Raw genomic sequence first — 14,510 nt, forward strand, 5'->3', positions numbered from 1 at the left:
ATGGTTTTTCAGTCTTACATTTAGGTCTTTAATCCATTTTGAATTTATATTTGTATATGGTGTTTAAAAAATGTTCTAGTTTCATTCTTTTGCATGTAGCCCTCCAGTTTTCTCAGCACCACTTAATGAAGAGATTGGCTTTTTCTCCATTGTATATCCTTGCCTCTTTTGTCATAGATTAATTGACCATAAATGTGTGTGTTTAAGGAATTTCCAGTTTCTGGTGATGTAAATTGGAGGGAAAACCCAAAGAAATCTTCAAAGTGATAGGAGTGCAAGTTATAGGTTTTTGTGACTTTTAAGCAAAACTATGGTTATCCTGCCTAAACTGGATTTGATAACAGTTGTTTAGTACTTCATCTTTATTGGGTCATTTACTTCAATTTAATTTTTTATAGAAACTTCTGTTTTTGTACTCATTCTACTGATTGACATAATGTTTAGTCAAACTACATAACTGTAGTACAGTTATGATTATTAGTATAAACAGACTTGAGAATAAATTCCTCTGACTTCTTTTAAATATGCAGCTCTAAATAATGGGAGCAGAAAGGTGTGGTTGTACTAGAGAATAGCCATCTAGCTGCAAACATTTTGTGTCATTGGTATTAGTTATTCTATTCTGCAGAGGCAATGGAAGGAATCTGTCAGTTAGGTAGAGGTCATTTAAGGGCATCCATATTAATCTTTACAACTCTGCAAGAAGGTAATGTTATCTCTGTTTCAGAAGGGAGACCTGGTTTGCTGAAGATCCCCCTTTTAGATTATTAATGAATCAAGACTAGAACCTGGACCAGGATTATTTCAACTACAGTCATTCCATAAAGCTATGAGACCTCTCTTTTAACTGAGTTTTACTTCATGGATTGCCCATGCTTCATGAATTAGTATATAGACTTCTGCAATAAGAAATAATGTTTCTGGCTCCCTTATTATTTTCCTCATGAAGAACATGAAGCAATAACTTTTTTCTCCCCCAGCTTTGGCTATATCTGGATGTTCTCTCACCTTTGTCTTCAGGTCACAATTCACTTGGTCAGGTTAACTTGCCCCTGAGCAAACATTATCTTTCTGATTCTTAAAAGGTACACTCCATCCCTACCCAGGAGCTTGAATTCTAAGCCATTATCTAAAAGCTAAATCTTATTTTCAGAGAGATGTCACCATTTGTTCTTGTCTTATTTCTTCCTTTCTTTTTGAAAGCTACAGCCCATTCCTCCAACTCTCCTGATTTCTTCTCCATGACTAACTTATATTTCTTGATGCTTCTTTTCTTTTAATGGTTCCATTCATCCCTAAATGAATCAGCATGAGTACAACATAGGTTTGATGAGCCTTTTACACTTTATAAATAAATGTGTATACTGACTAGGCACATCCAGTGTATATACATTCTCAAAGAAGTTATCACCACCATTACCACTTCTCTTATCTCCCACATGCTTCACAAGTCCCTGTTAATGGTTTGTGTTTTCTTTCCAGAAGGCCCATTCCAAGTACTGGGATAAGTGTGGTCACTATACAGAGTTTCCATGGTGTGGAACCAGAACAGGTCTCTGACACACTTCCTTGTAGAGTTAGTCTGATTTTCATACTTTTTGGCATTGTATTTTTTATGAAAATTCCAGTCCTTAAGACTCCTTGGATTAAGTTTTAGCAAGCTGCTTTAATAAATTGCCTGATCTCTCAGATTTTAATAGTTTATTTTTTTAAGCCACCTCTTTCTTTCATGATCGATGTTAAATTCTCTGCAGGCATCATGAGTTTTCATCATTGGTAGGTTTCTACTAACCTTTCTCTAATTAGATATCAGATTGTTCAGTTCAGTTCAGTTGCTCAGTCGTGTCCGATTCTTTGTGACCCCATGGACTACAGCACTCTAGCCTTCCCTGTCCATCACCAACTCCCAGAGATTACTCAAACTCATGTCCATTGAGTCGGTGATGGTGTTCAACCATCTTGTCTCTGTTGACTCCTGCCTTCAATCTTTCCCAGCATCAGGGACTTTTCCAATGAGTCAGTTCTTCGCATCAGATGGCCAAAGTATTGGAGTTTCAGCTTCAACATCAGTCCTTCCAATGAATATTCAGGAATGATTTCCTTTAGGATGAACTGGTTGGATCTCCTTGCAGTCCAAGGGACTCTCACGAGTCTTCTCCAACATCACATTTCTAAAGCATCAATTCTTTGGTGCTTAGCTTTTTTTATAGTTCAACTCTCACATCCATACATGACTACTGGAAAAACCATAGCTTTGACTAGACGGATCTTTGTTGGGAAAGTAATGTCTCTGCTTTTTAATATGCTGTCTAGGTTGGTCATAGCTTTATTATCAGATTATAATTCATTTAAAAAAGCATAGGAACTCATGAGGCATATTAGAGAAACCCTCATCTTTTCTACTTTCTAACTTCTGCTAAAGGAACAGATTAATTTGCTGATTAAGACTCTGAGCTGAAATTTGAGGCAGTTGATTCAGCAGCACTGCCTCCACATCCATACCTTGCACAGGCTTCTGTGTATCAGCAAATGGCTTCTTCATCATTTCAGTTGTTCCAGCCAAAATCTTTGCAGTCATTATCTTTTTTCTCATACTTTAACCAATTGATTTTCAACTCTTGCATGTCTTTCCTTCAAAATATATCCAGAATATGATTACTCTTCACTACCTCTACCCCATGACAAATGAATTAACTCCAGGAGGAGCCTCTGTGTCCATCAGCCTGTCTGAATTATAAGCCATCTACTCTGGTCTTTCCATTTCTCATATAAAATCATATAAAGTCTGATTAGCAAGATGGGTCCTGCTTCACACTACCTTGTCTCACTTTCTGTTGTTCTCTATTTGCTTTGATAACACAGAGTAAAAAAGTCTCAAGACACTATTAGGTTAGTGATAGTATGAGTTAAGACCCAAGAACTGCTTCCAAGAAAAGGACTCAACTCTTATCAGCTGGGTATCTCTGTGTTTATGGACATGTGAGAATTTAAAGATGAGAGGAGGAGAAAGAGAATCAAAGTGTTTTTGTAAAATTCTCTTTTGAAGTTGAGGGGCAATTTTGTATAATGGGTAAACGATATAGAATGGAGAGCCAGTGAGCCTTGGTCTGAATCCTGCCAGTAGCCATGTGACCCTGGGATTTTTTTCCCCCAGTTTTATTGAGAAAAAATGACATATATCAATGTAAATTTAAGATGTACAATAAGATGATTTGATTTACATACGTTGTGAAATGATTACCACAGTAGGTTTAGTTAACATCCATCAACTCATGTAGATACAATAAGAAGTAAAAAATTTCTCTCTTTGTGGTGAGAACTCCTAGAATCCACTCTCTTAACAACTTTCCTATGTATCATATAGCAATGTTAACTATAGCTACCATGTTACTATGTTAAATCTCCAATGCTTACTTATTGAATAATTGTAAGTTTGTACCTTTTGACCACTTTCCTCCATTTCTGCCCAACCCCAGTCCCCACCTCTGGTAACCACAAATCTAACCTCCTTTTCTATGAGTTTTTCTTGTTCATTTTGTATTAGATTCCACATATAAGTAAGATCATACAGTATTTGTCTTTCCTTGTCTGACTGATTTCAATTACCATAAAGTCTTAAAGGTTCATCCATGTTGTCACAAATGGTAGAATTTCCTCATTTTTTATGACTGAATAATAGTCCATTGTATATGCCACAACTTCTTTATCCATTCATCTATTGATGGGCACTTGTTTCCATGTAATGCTTCTGTGAACATGGGGTACAGATATCTCTTTGAATTAGTGTTTTTATTTCCTTTGGACATATTCCCAGAAATGGAATTGCTGGATCACATGATAGTTCTATTTTTAACTTTTTGAAGAGCCTCCATGCTATTTTCTATTGTGGCTGCAGTACAGAAAATTCTGAAGCTTCTCTTTGTTTCAGTTGCCTTTTTGAGATGGGAGTAAAATGGGCATTTACCTTATTACATATGGTTGTTATGAAGAAGATTAGGTAAGTTTGTACATATAAAGGAATTAAATAATCTTAATACAGAGTAAGTGTGCATTAAATAGCCTTTTTTTTAAAAGAAAAAAACCAGTTTTCAAAGTAGCATTGTGGACCTTAGAATTCCTGGTGGCATAAGGATCTAAAAACATTTTTGCGATGAACCACATATAGGAACCCACTTCCGTAGTTTAGAGTTCTCCTTTCTTGTGCAGTAGAGAACTGTTTAAAGGGACAGTGGCTACACATGAAGTACATCAACTCCACAGAGTCACAAGGCCTGGAGTGAATCTTAAGTCCATTTAGTCCAATAAATAAAGCAACAGCAAACACTCATTCTTTTATACCATTTAGTCCAATAAATAAAGCAACAACAAACTCGACTCATTCTTTTCCTCCTTGCTCTACAACAAGATGATGCATGTTTCGATGAAGACAGTGGAGTTTGTTTTCAGAACAGCAGACTAGTCTGCAGTGTGCGTTTTACAACTGGCTGTACCTTAGACTTCAACTAGACCTTTCATTGGAGTCTGATAGAACTGACCATAAAGGAGAGCTATTGCCAAAGTTGCCATTCTTTACTCCACATCCTTTTTATAGAAACCCCATCTTAACTGCTTCTCAGAATTTGCTTTCCTTAATGTTCTTTTTTATATTAAAATTTTTTTTTTAATTGAAGAGTAGTTGATTTACAATCTTAATGTTCTTTCTAAACCAACATCAAGGAATATGTAAACAAAGGCAGCAGCAATTAGTTAACAAAGAATGAGGTATTCAGGGGTTTTGCCTATTGAAAATTGCCCAGCAACATGGGATGGAATAAATCAGGCCAGAGGCTGGGGTAGTTTTAATAAGCTCTTTTGTCCAACGCCCAACCAATTTGACTGATTTCTCTTTTCCTCATTATCTTTCTCTACTTCAGTGTTTGCTTGTCTAATTGTTTATTTTCCGTTCCTCTACCTGGGATTTTTTCCCCTCAGCTACGTCTTGTGGTCCTTCCTCCACTACATTTTACTCTTTCCATCTCTACATTGTGGAAGAGGAGATAACGAAACCTTTATATTTTAAATTAGAATATTTCCTAAGTCCTCTGTTTTTCCCTCAGAATCTAAGATTGCTTTTAATTAAGGGGCACTGTGAACTTTTAGTGTGCTTGATGAGAGCACTGCTCATTTGGGTAGAATAAGTTTTCACTTGAAACTGTCCCTGGCATCGCAGGATAGTTAACACCCCTGACCTCAGTGCCAAGTGCCAGTGACCCAAAAATGCCTTCCCACATTTCCACACACTCCACAGAGCAGTGGTCGAGCCTCTGATTTAGAACCACTGCTTACTAACCTGCTAGAAGTGTATCATCCCAGTACTGAATTTGGCTGCTCATCGTCAGCTGTTCTTTACAAATTGATGGAGCGTCTTAGTTGCCAGAGTTTTTATGACTAGAGAAAATCTACTACTTGAGCCTGTAAAGCTGTGTCATTTAGACTATATCTGTCACTTTTCAAAATTCAAGATGTTGGGAAAAGTAAGTTGTTTATTGGTGCTTTGCAGTGCTTAGTCACTCAGTCATATCTGATTCTTTATGACCCCATGGACTGTAGTCTACCAGGCTCCTCTGTCCATGGGGATTCTCCAGGCAAGAATACTGGAGTGGGTTGCCATGCCCTTCTCCAGGGGATCTTCCTTACCCAGGGATTGAACCCAGGTCTCCCTCGTTGGAGGTGGATTCTTTACCATCTGAGTTACCAGGGAAACTATATATACTTCACATATATATATATACTTATATATACTTCATATATATATATGTATATATATATACACACTTCATATATATATGTATACTTCATATATATATATATTAAGTATCTTAAGGAAAACATTAGATTTTCATAAAGTTATTTGTTTATGAAATGAGTTATAACTTTGTCAAAGTGTATTCATTTTTAATTTAGAGGATTAAAGTTTATAGCTCAGTAAAGAACCTGCTTGCAGTGTAGGAGACCCAGGTTCTATCCCTGGGTCAGGAAGATCCCTTGGAGAAAGAAATGGCAACCCACTCCAGTATTCTTGCCTGGAAAATCCTATGGACAGAGGAGCCTGATGGGCTACAGTCCATGGGGTCGCAGTTGTCGGACACGACTGAGTGACTAAACCACCACCGTAGTACAAAGTGCACACACACTTTAGAATCTCTTGTACTAATGATTTGTAAATCTGCACATTGAGTATAATGTTTTAGTTTATATTGTTATACAAGTAATTAAGTTGTAAATTTCTTTTTTATATTTCAGAGAAAGAGATTTGAAGAAAACTGGGCACAGGTTCAGCAAAGCCAGGAAGAGAAACAGAAAAAGAAGTAAAAAGCAGAACAGTCATAATAAAATCATGGAGGAAAACTCATTTGAAACCTTAAATTATCTTACACCAGGAGATCAGGACCCATCTCAGAGTGAAGAGGAAGACTTAGAAGAGACCAAAAGGAAGTCGGAGTGTTCCTTATCTGTTGGTCTGAGAAATGAAGTGGGAGATTTTGTGAATGTCTGTAAGGATAAAAGACAGGAAGACATAAATTCTGAAAACAGTTTGCCAGATGTTATGTCTGTAGTGGAGTTGGACAGTCCACCAAAGAATTACCTCCCTAAAGATAATGATGACTTGTTTCTAAGTTTGTCATTGATGCCAAATGAAAGTTCTGTTTCTTGTCCAACAGTGACTCAAAATCTTTCCTATGTAGCAAGTGATGACTGTTCTGTCACAGAGGTAGAAAAGCATATTGAAAATAGGAATATCATGACATTAAACACCCAGGACAAATTTATTGAAGCCCCATGCTCGTTTATGCAGAAGGGAGAGATGGTAGATGAGAGTCTCCTGAATGAAACAAGTCCGTGCTATCAATATACATCCAGAACATCAGATAAAGTTTTAAGAAAGGAACAAGCAGTAAATAGAACTAAAAACAATAACTGGGCTTTTTTCTCAAATGATTTGTCTGATGGTGATTTACAGTGGGGCTCTGATAGACAACCCTATTTTGGTAGCTGGCCTGAGGGGCCTTATAAGTTTATATGTGAACAGAGACCAAAGAAAGATAGACGGCAAAAGCTGGCTCATCCTGACAGCAGGGGGCAGTTGATCAAATTGATCTCCACTTCGGAAGGGCCAGGAGACAGTCCAGAAACATTGATAGAAGAGAAGCTAGCGATAGAAAATGAAGACTTGTCATCTCCAACTGAGAATATAGAGTCAGTCATAGAAACAGAGACAAACATCTTTAAAAGCCACTTCTTTAAACTGGATATCCTGAAGAGTACCTTACATTCAACAGAGAATAAAAAGAGGAGGCAGAAAAGGATTTTCAGTTTGGCACCAAACTTTAACTTACTGGGACAGAGTCATACCAATGTAAAAGAAATGGGGAAATGTGACTTGTTAACAGAAAGCCATGGACTAAAAATTATTTTGGAAGAAGAAAAAGATGAAATTTCAGAAATAAATAATGAAGAGAATAAGCAACACATTATGACCTTCGATTATCATCCATCATGGTTTTACTTTGACATTTACTTTGACATTGTCAAAGATTCTCTTCTAAATGTTGGTGGACAATTTTATTCTCATCACCTGCTATTTAGTAGAGTAAGGCATTCTGTGTATTTTTACAGAAATCCCATTCCTTCTCTTATGCTACAGTATCCATCTAGCTTTTGGAAGATATCTTTTTCAGGCAAGAAACTGTTTTCGACTTTGAACTCTGAGAGGAGAGTAGATGATAAACTAAATGATGTAAGGTTTACATCTTCAGAAATTTTAAGTAGCCAGCCTGATACTTTGTACTCTTTTGGTGTCACCTCTGATCTGCACTCCTTAAATAAAAGTTTTGTTGAAAAGCTAAAGACATGGGAAGAACCTCAGCCTTTACCGTTCCTACACAGTCAGGATAACCAAGATTTAACAAGCCCTGACTACTTTGATTCCCTTGAGCTACCATTATCACAGGAGTTTGCCTTTCAACTTGTAAAGCTTTTTGGATCTCCTGGAGTTCCAGTGGGTAAATTGAGTTTATTTGGTACAAATAAAAAGTCCAATTTAATATATGCAAGTAATTTTTGAGGTGTTTCTACCTCGTGTTAGTGACTTCTTGCAGTTAATTGATCTTGCGATGCTTTTCAGAGGTGGAAGTAGAGGATGTATAGCAAATGGTGCTTGATGGAGTCAAGCCCCCACTCCCACCGCCAGGATGACCAGTAGTCTGAAATGTCTTTGAGCATGTTGAATACTTGGACTCTCAATTTAAACAGTAGGAAGAATGAAGAATGAGACAGGCTAACAGTGATTGGTAACAAATAAAGATGGACTGCTTTATTTTTGGAAAAATTTTTCTGCTTTCTGCATTTCCCTTGTTTGGCATATGACCCTTTCTCTTTCACAGTTGGGCTTATAGATATGAGAATAGTAAAACGATGGACAATGAAAATTAAGTGATGAAAAAGTACCTGAAATCAGTTTAATTTTTAAAGACTGTCTGAGAAGGGTACTGAAAAGAAGGTTAGGAAGGAGTCTGACTGGTTGACTTACTTTTTTAAATATTATAAGTAATATTATTATAATATTATAAGTAAGTATTGTAAGTACATTTCCTCTAAATAATATGCCTATTTAAGATGCTGAATATCTTAAAAAGTAAATGAAGAGCATATCCCAATTTTTCCTTGTCTGTAAGTCAGTTGCACATGTTAATGATTTCATGCAATTATATGTCCCCTTCCTTGGGGACAGAAGCTGTAAGAGTCAAGAAGTAAAGCTCCAGTCCCTGCATCCAGTATCTTCCTGATACTCTTTTTCTTCTGCACCTACCATTGAGCCTGGGATTCCCTCACACTTTAACTTCCAGTGGTTTTAACTTTGCTCCTGAACTTCTGCTGTTTTCTACATATTTGGTTAACTCAGCTCAGACCCAAGATTGGTTAAATCTCAGAGTCTGAGGACTCACAACTATCAACCTGTTCTGGTGTCATTCTTAGCATTTTTGTAAACTTTGTGATAATCACATTGTTACTATTTGCTGCCATTTTCTATTCTCCTAGATGCACCAAAGAAACATACCAATTTTAAAAGTTAAATTGCATTTGCTTTTAAGCCAGGAATCTTATTCCAAAGTTCATATTCTGAAATTGTATGCAAAATTCTTTGTGTCATTTTGTGCCATTTTTTCTGGGAGAAAGTCCTTAGATTTTATCAGGTTCTCAGGGATGTCTGTGACCCAAAAATGTTAATAATCACTGCCTTAGATCAGCACCAGAAAGCATGAAGGCACTAGTGGGAAAAGATTCTAAACCTCCTCCCCTGAATGCACAATACCATCATAATCAACAATAATGATCCAGCATCCATTAATTAAGCTTTGGAAAGCTTTTTAGAGGAAATAGACCTCATTCATCAAGTAGCTTACCTTCTAAATGGGGAGACAAGACTAACACAAAACAAAATTATTGTGCCTAGAAAATATAAATGATAAGCTTATGAATATTTTATGAGTGAGGTTAGCTGTGCCAAAGGGATTGTAGAAGAGAATATCGGGTTGTGGTTTTGTCTGGGATGGCTCCAAATGGGAGTGAATTGTAAACTCTGCTTATATCATACAAATGTGACTTAAAAGAAAAACAGAGGGAAAGAATTTTACATTTGGAAATAGTGTATGCTTGAAAAATTCTTGCCTGACTAATCCCATGGACAGAGGAGCCTGTCAGGCTGCAGTCCATGAGGTTGCAGAGTAGGACCTCTTTGTGAAATGAGGTCTGAGTACGAGCACTGCAGAACATGCTTAAAAAAGGAAAGGAGAAAACTCTAAGTGGAGGCTGTAAACCAATTCGTTTACAGCCGAAGGTCGAAGGGGCACAGCTCTGGCGTATCTACGGTCTTGTCAGTAAGACAGGGAACTTGACTTATATTATTAGAAAGTCTGTAGACACAGTAGGATTGTATAGTAACCATATATAGACCTGAAAAAACAAAGCTACTCACGTTGCTAGGGATGTGCAAGTATAGGAAGAATATCTTGTATGGTTTATTTTATTTTATTTTTTTCTCTCTTTTTTTTTTCTTGTATGGTTTAATTTGGCTGATTTGTTTAGATCAATGCATGGACTTGCTTATGAGTATCTTAATTGTCAGGATTTCCCCCCCTGTACACTCTTACGTGGAAGGAGCAATTTGCAAGAAGACTAAACTTGCTGTGCTTGCATTATTCTATACAATGTCTCAGGAAAAGATGCCTTCCTAAATTTATGCCCTGTGACAGTACCACTTGAAGCTGCTGATGTGTATATATTTGTATTTACACTAGAATATGAACTAAGATACACATCACTTTACATATATACATAAGCATTTTTATTGAGTCTGGGTAGTGTTTGCTAATAGGAATCTGAGACAAACTAATTCCTGCTTTAGCTGTCACTGAAATATCTTCAAAACCAGGCTTTTATCATTATGGAGGTCTAGATATCATATTTGCATATCTTCATATTCAGGGTTAAAAGTATGTGTGACAGGAGAGATGAAATTTGTTCTCTTCCCCCCGCCCCCAGAATCTTTGTTGCCAGAAGACTGTGTGGTTCCCCTCGACTGGAAGACACTGAAGATGATCTACTTGCAGTGGAAGACATCAGTAGAGGTATATTTTTATGCTTTCAAAGATCTTCTCTAATTGGTTTCTCTTTTTTATTATTAATTTTTAATGCAATTTTTTAAAGTTACTTTCCATTTATAGTTATTAGAAAATACTGGCTATACTCCTTGTGTTGTATAATACCTTCTTTTTAAAATAATTTTATTTATATATGTATTTATTTTTGGCTGCTCTGGGTCTTTGTTGCTGCACGTGGACTTTTTCTAGTTGCGCAGAGCAGGGCCTACTCTCAAGTTGCAGTGTGTGGGTTCTCATTGCCATGGCTTCTCTTGTTTCAGAACCTATAGGCTCTAGTAGGCTATGTAGGCTACAGTAGTAGGCTCTAGTAGGCTACAGAACCACAGGCTCAATAGTTGTGGCACACAGGCTTAGCTGCTCTGCAACATGTGGAATCTTCCTGGACCAGGGACCAAGCCCATGTCCCCTGCATTGGCAGGTGGATTTCCAACCACTGGACCACCAGGGAAGTCCGTATAATACATTCTTGAGCTTATCTTACACCCAGTAGTTTATACCTCCCACTTTTCCACCCTTATATTGCCCCTGCCTCCCATAACCACTTGTTTGTTCTCCGTATCTGAATCTGCTTTTTTTTTGTTTTATTAATTAGTTTGTTGTATTTTTAAGTTCCACACATGATGTTTATAGTATTTGTCTTTTACTTTCTGATTTGTTTCACTTAGCATAATGCCCTCTAACTGGTTTCTCAAAAAAAAAGAAATCCTATTCATCAAATGTAACATGAAGAGCTACATCCTTTGTGTTAAATTAGAGAAAGGATGTATGTGAATGGTTGGATAATCTATGCATGTTTCTTTCAACTAGTCCCGGAGAGAAAGTTGCATTTAACTCCCTAACGTTGTTGTGGTATAGGCTGGTATAAGGGTCAACTGTGGGTGACTGAGGTGCCTGTTTTAGGAGAGTCATTTATTTTTCTTTACATCTTTTTCTTCTGTCCACTCCTCAATCTTGTTATAATAGAGTAACAGCTACAAATTAGATTTATATTTACTTAACTTGGAAGCACCTCATTATGGGTACGTTCTAGTGGTCCATGACAGTTCTGACAGGCTATTAATTTTCCAGGCAGCTGGAGGAGGACTGGCTGAGAAGGTTAGAAAGGTAACAGAGACTCTGGAAAAGCCAGTCCTCTGTATCTTGTAATGAGGAGATGCTGGGATTCTGTTTATGTTAGTTGGTAGTTACTTAAATGTGCTCAAGGGCAATGCTAGAGGTACATTTTGAAATGAATAGTAAAATCAAGGTTTAGGGAACCATTATAGAATTATATGTTCAGGATAGTAGGTATTTCTTATCTTTTCATGTAAACACAGCTGTGGGAAAAGTAGATTCGTTTGTGTGCTCAGGTCTTAAAACCAAATACATTTAAAAAAATTTCTTATTTCTCCTCATTGCATGGAGACCTTGTTGCTACCTAAATACATACACACAAACACACAAACATGGATACTTTAAATGTTTAAACTGACATTTGTGTTTATTAGGTTTCTTTTTCACTTGGGGACTGTTCCTTTGTGAGTTAAATGATGGTGCAAAACTTAACCCCAGTGCCCTATATTAATCATTATTATTATATGTATTTTAATTATAATTTCTAGAAAAGACAGAAGAAGATTGGTTAAAAAAAAAAAAGAGAACTCCTTGAACTGTAAGTACAACTTATTCCAGAGAACTGTATATGATCAGAAGGAAATGGATGTTGACATTATTTGGTTGTAATAGCTCATATGTACAATAGAAGAGTAAATACAAAAAATGTAGTCTGTTACCATAGCAACCCTGTGTGCTGTTGCACATCTGATGTTTTTATTTCCTTTAAATGTAGATCTTTTTGTGAAATACAACAAAGCTTAGATTGTTGCTACCAAATTTATTTTCCAACTTTATTTGTTAGAATATATTTTAGAGCATTCTGTCAATACGTAGTTTATGATGAATTCTCTTCCTACCCCCCACAGATTGATATGTGATGAGGACTGGGAATTAGGGATATAGGTTATATTTAAATATTAAAAGATTCTCTAGGAAAAGAGGTAAAATATGTAGACAAATGCATGTTATATTTTAAACTTGACACAAACTGACATTAAAATAAAAACATTGCACTTTTTTTCAAATGCCTAAATTATGAAATAAACACAGCTGCTACTATTTCAGTATATATCTGCACTTGATAAGGATTGAATGTACTATGCATTAACCATATGTTTTCTCTTTTCATTATAACTCTTATTTCTAAGAGTATCCTGTGTTTCCATTTCCCAGCTAACTAGAAACGCACATATGCCCAGTAAAAATATTTCTGTTTGTTTTAAACTAGGTTCTGCTGAAAGAAGGGGAAAGGCTAAAGATTTGGGAGAAAGGAACCACTAGAAAATGTGGGATAGATAGAGGAGGGGAAGAGATTCCAGAGAAAGGACATGAACAAATTCATTCATTTGTTCAGCAAGTGTTTATTGAGTTGCCTCAGTTTAGACATTTTTCTACACACCGAGGATGTGGCAGTGAAAACTGGCCTCGTGGAGTTTATGTGAGGATTGAAGTTAGGAAGCGAGTGTTTACCTTTCCCCTCAATGTGACACCAGGATAAACAGCACACAATAAGCATGGGCATATTTGGCAGTGGCTAATTTGGCGGGTCTTTTCTGTCTGCTGATTTTGTGTCAAGGACACTTTATGAACCACACTTTCGATTTTTGTGTTTATCTTTTACATTCATGCTAAACTGACTGCCCTCTGTGAACCTCATAGAGCAGGCATCCCTAATTATTAGTCTTCTCTTGGGGAATTTTATGAGTGCTGTAGCTATGTACAGCATTTTTATAATTGTAATGAGAATGGGCCTTTGGTTTTGTCTTTGGCATAATGATCAGTGGGCCTCAAGTGGTAAACAGAAATTAAAAAGAAGGAAATAGCAAGAGAATGTGGTTGGCTCTTGGAGCCTCAAATCCTCTGCCTGCTGGTGGCCAGAGTGTTTATACTGCCTCACTCCTTTAAGGAGGTCGGGCAGCCTGCTGGAAAGAGGATGGGTTCCCATCTTGAAGCTCCTGCCGACCCGCTATGTGACCTTAAACAAATTGCCTTCTCAAAGCTGCAATGTTTTCACCTGAAAAAAAAACAAAAACAGGTTTATGATACTAATCTGTCATGGGGATATTAACTGAGGATTAAATGAAATAACTTGTGCGAAGTTTTTGAAAAATAATAGGCTCTTAGTAAGGGTTAATTCCCTTCCCCTGAGTATCTTTGTTGGTTGCAGCTTTGATTTGAAATGCTCCTGGCAGAGCAATGTATTGACTTAATAAACTTGTTAACACATTTGCATGAATTAAGTGTATTTATTTTTAACTTTACAGTGTAAAAAAGCTGGATCATCAGGGAATGGGACATAGACCAGGCTTTGATTTAGAAACAGAAGGTTGGGCAAAATCCAGAGGACAGGCTCTTGAATGAAGCAAGACCAGGCTGGGTGTGGGGGCTGTGGGACTGTGTGAAATTCTGGATGCCGGTTGGGCGGGACGCATAAATAGTCATGAGCTTGGGAAACTGACTGACAAACTCCATTCCTGTCACCATTCTGTCTGGACTTGTCTGGGCTTGTGTTTGTTTGCAGTTGAATTCTCCATCTTCCAGGTACTGTTGAAGATCCTGATCATCAAGAAAGAGAGCTCAGTGCCAACCCGAAGGATAATGTAGAGTGATATAGTCATTGGACTGAAATTGGTTTGAATAATCTGTTCAACTATTCTGATCAGTTTCCTGAATACTAATAAAAAACTCAGCAAAAGAGGTAATAACTTGAATAAT

General features: G+C 37.0%; 1 protein-coding gene across 2 annotated transcripts in view; it reads left to right on the forward strand.

Annotated features, from left to right (window-relative positions):
• The window catches only part of N4BP2L2 (NEDD4 binding protein 2 like 2), an 81,120-nt gene that overhangs the window by 45,254 nt on the left and 21,356 nt on the right, over nt 1–14,510 (forward strand). For both annotated transcript variants that reach the window (XM_043892045.1, XM_043892046.1), the window contains 4 exons: nt 6,283–8,042; nt 10,582–10,667; nt 12,302–12,351; nt 14,337–14,493. In XM_043892045.1, coding sequence (XP_043747980.1) covers nt 6,283–8,042; nt 10,582–10,667; nt 12,302–12,325 — 1,870 coding nt within the window. In that variant the 3' untranslated portion in view covers nt 12,326–12,351; nt 14,337–14,493. Of the gene's footprint in view, nt 1–6,282; nt 8,043–10,581; nt 10,668–12,301; nt 12,352–14,336; nt 14,494–14,510 lie in introns of those variants that run through there.

Source organism: Cervus elaphus, chromosome 30, assembly GCF_910594005.1.
Source record: "Cervus elaphus chromosome 30, mCerEla1.1, whole genome shotgun sequence".
Lineage (NCBI taxonomy): Eukaryota > Metazoa > Chordata > Mammalia > Artiodactyla > Cervidae > Cervus > Cervus elaphus.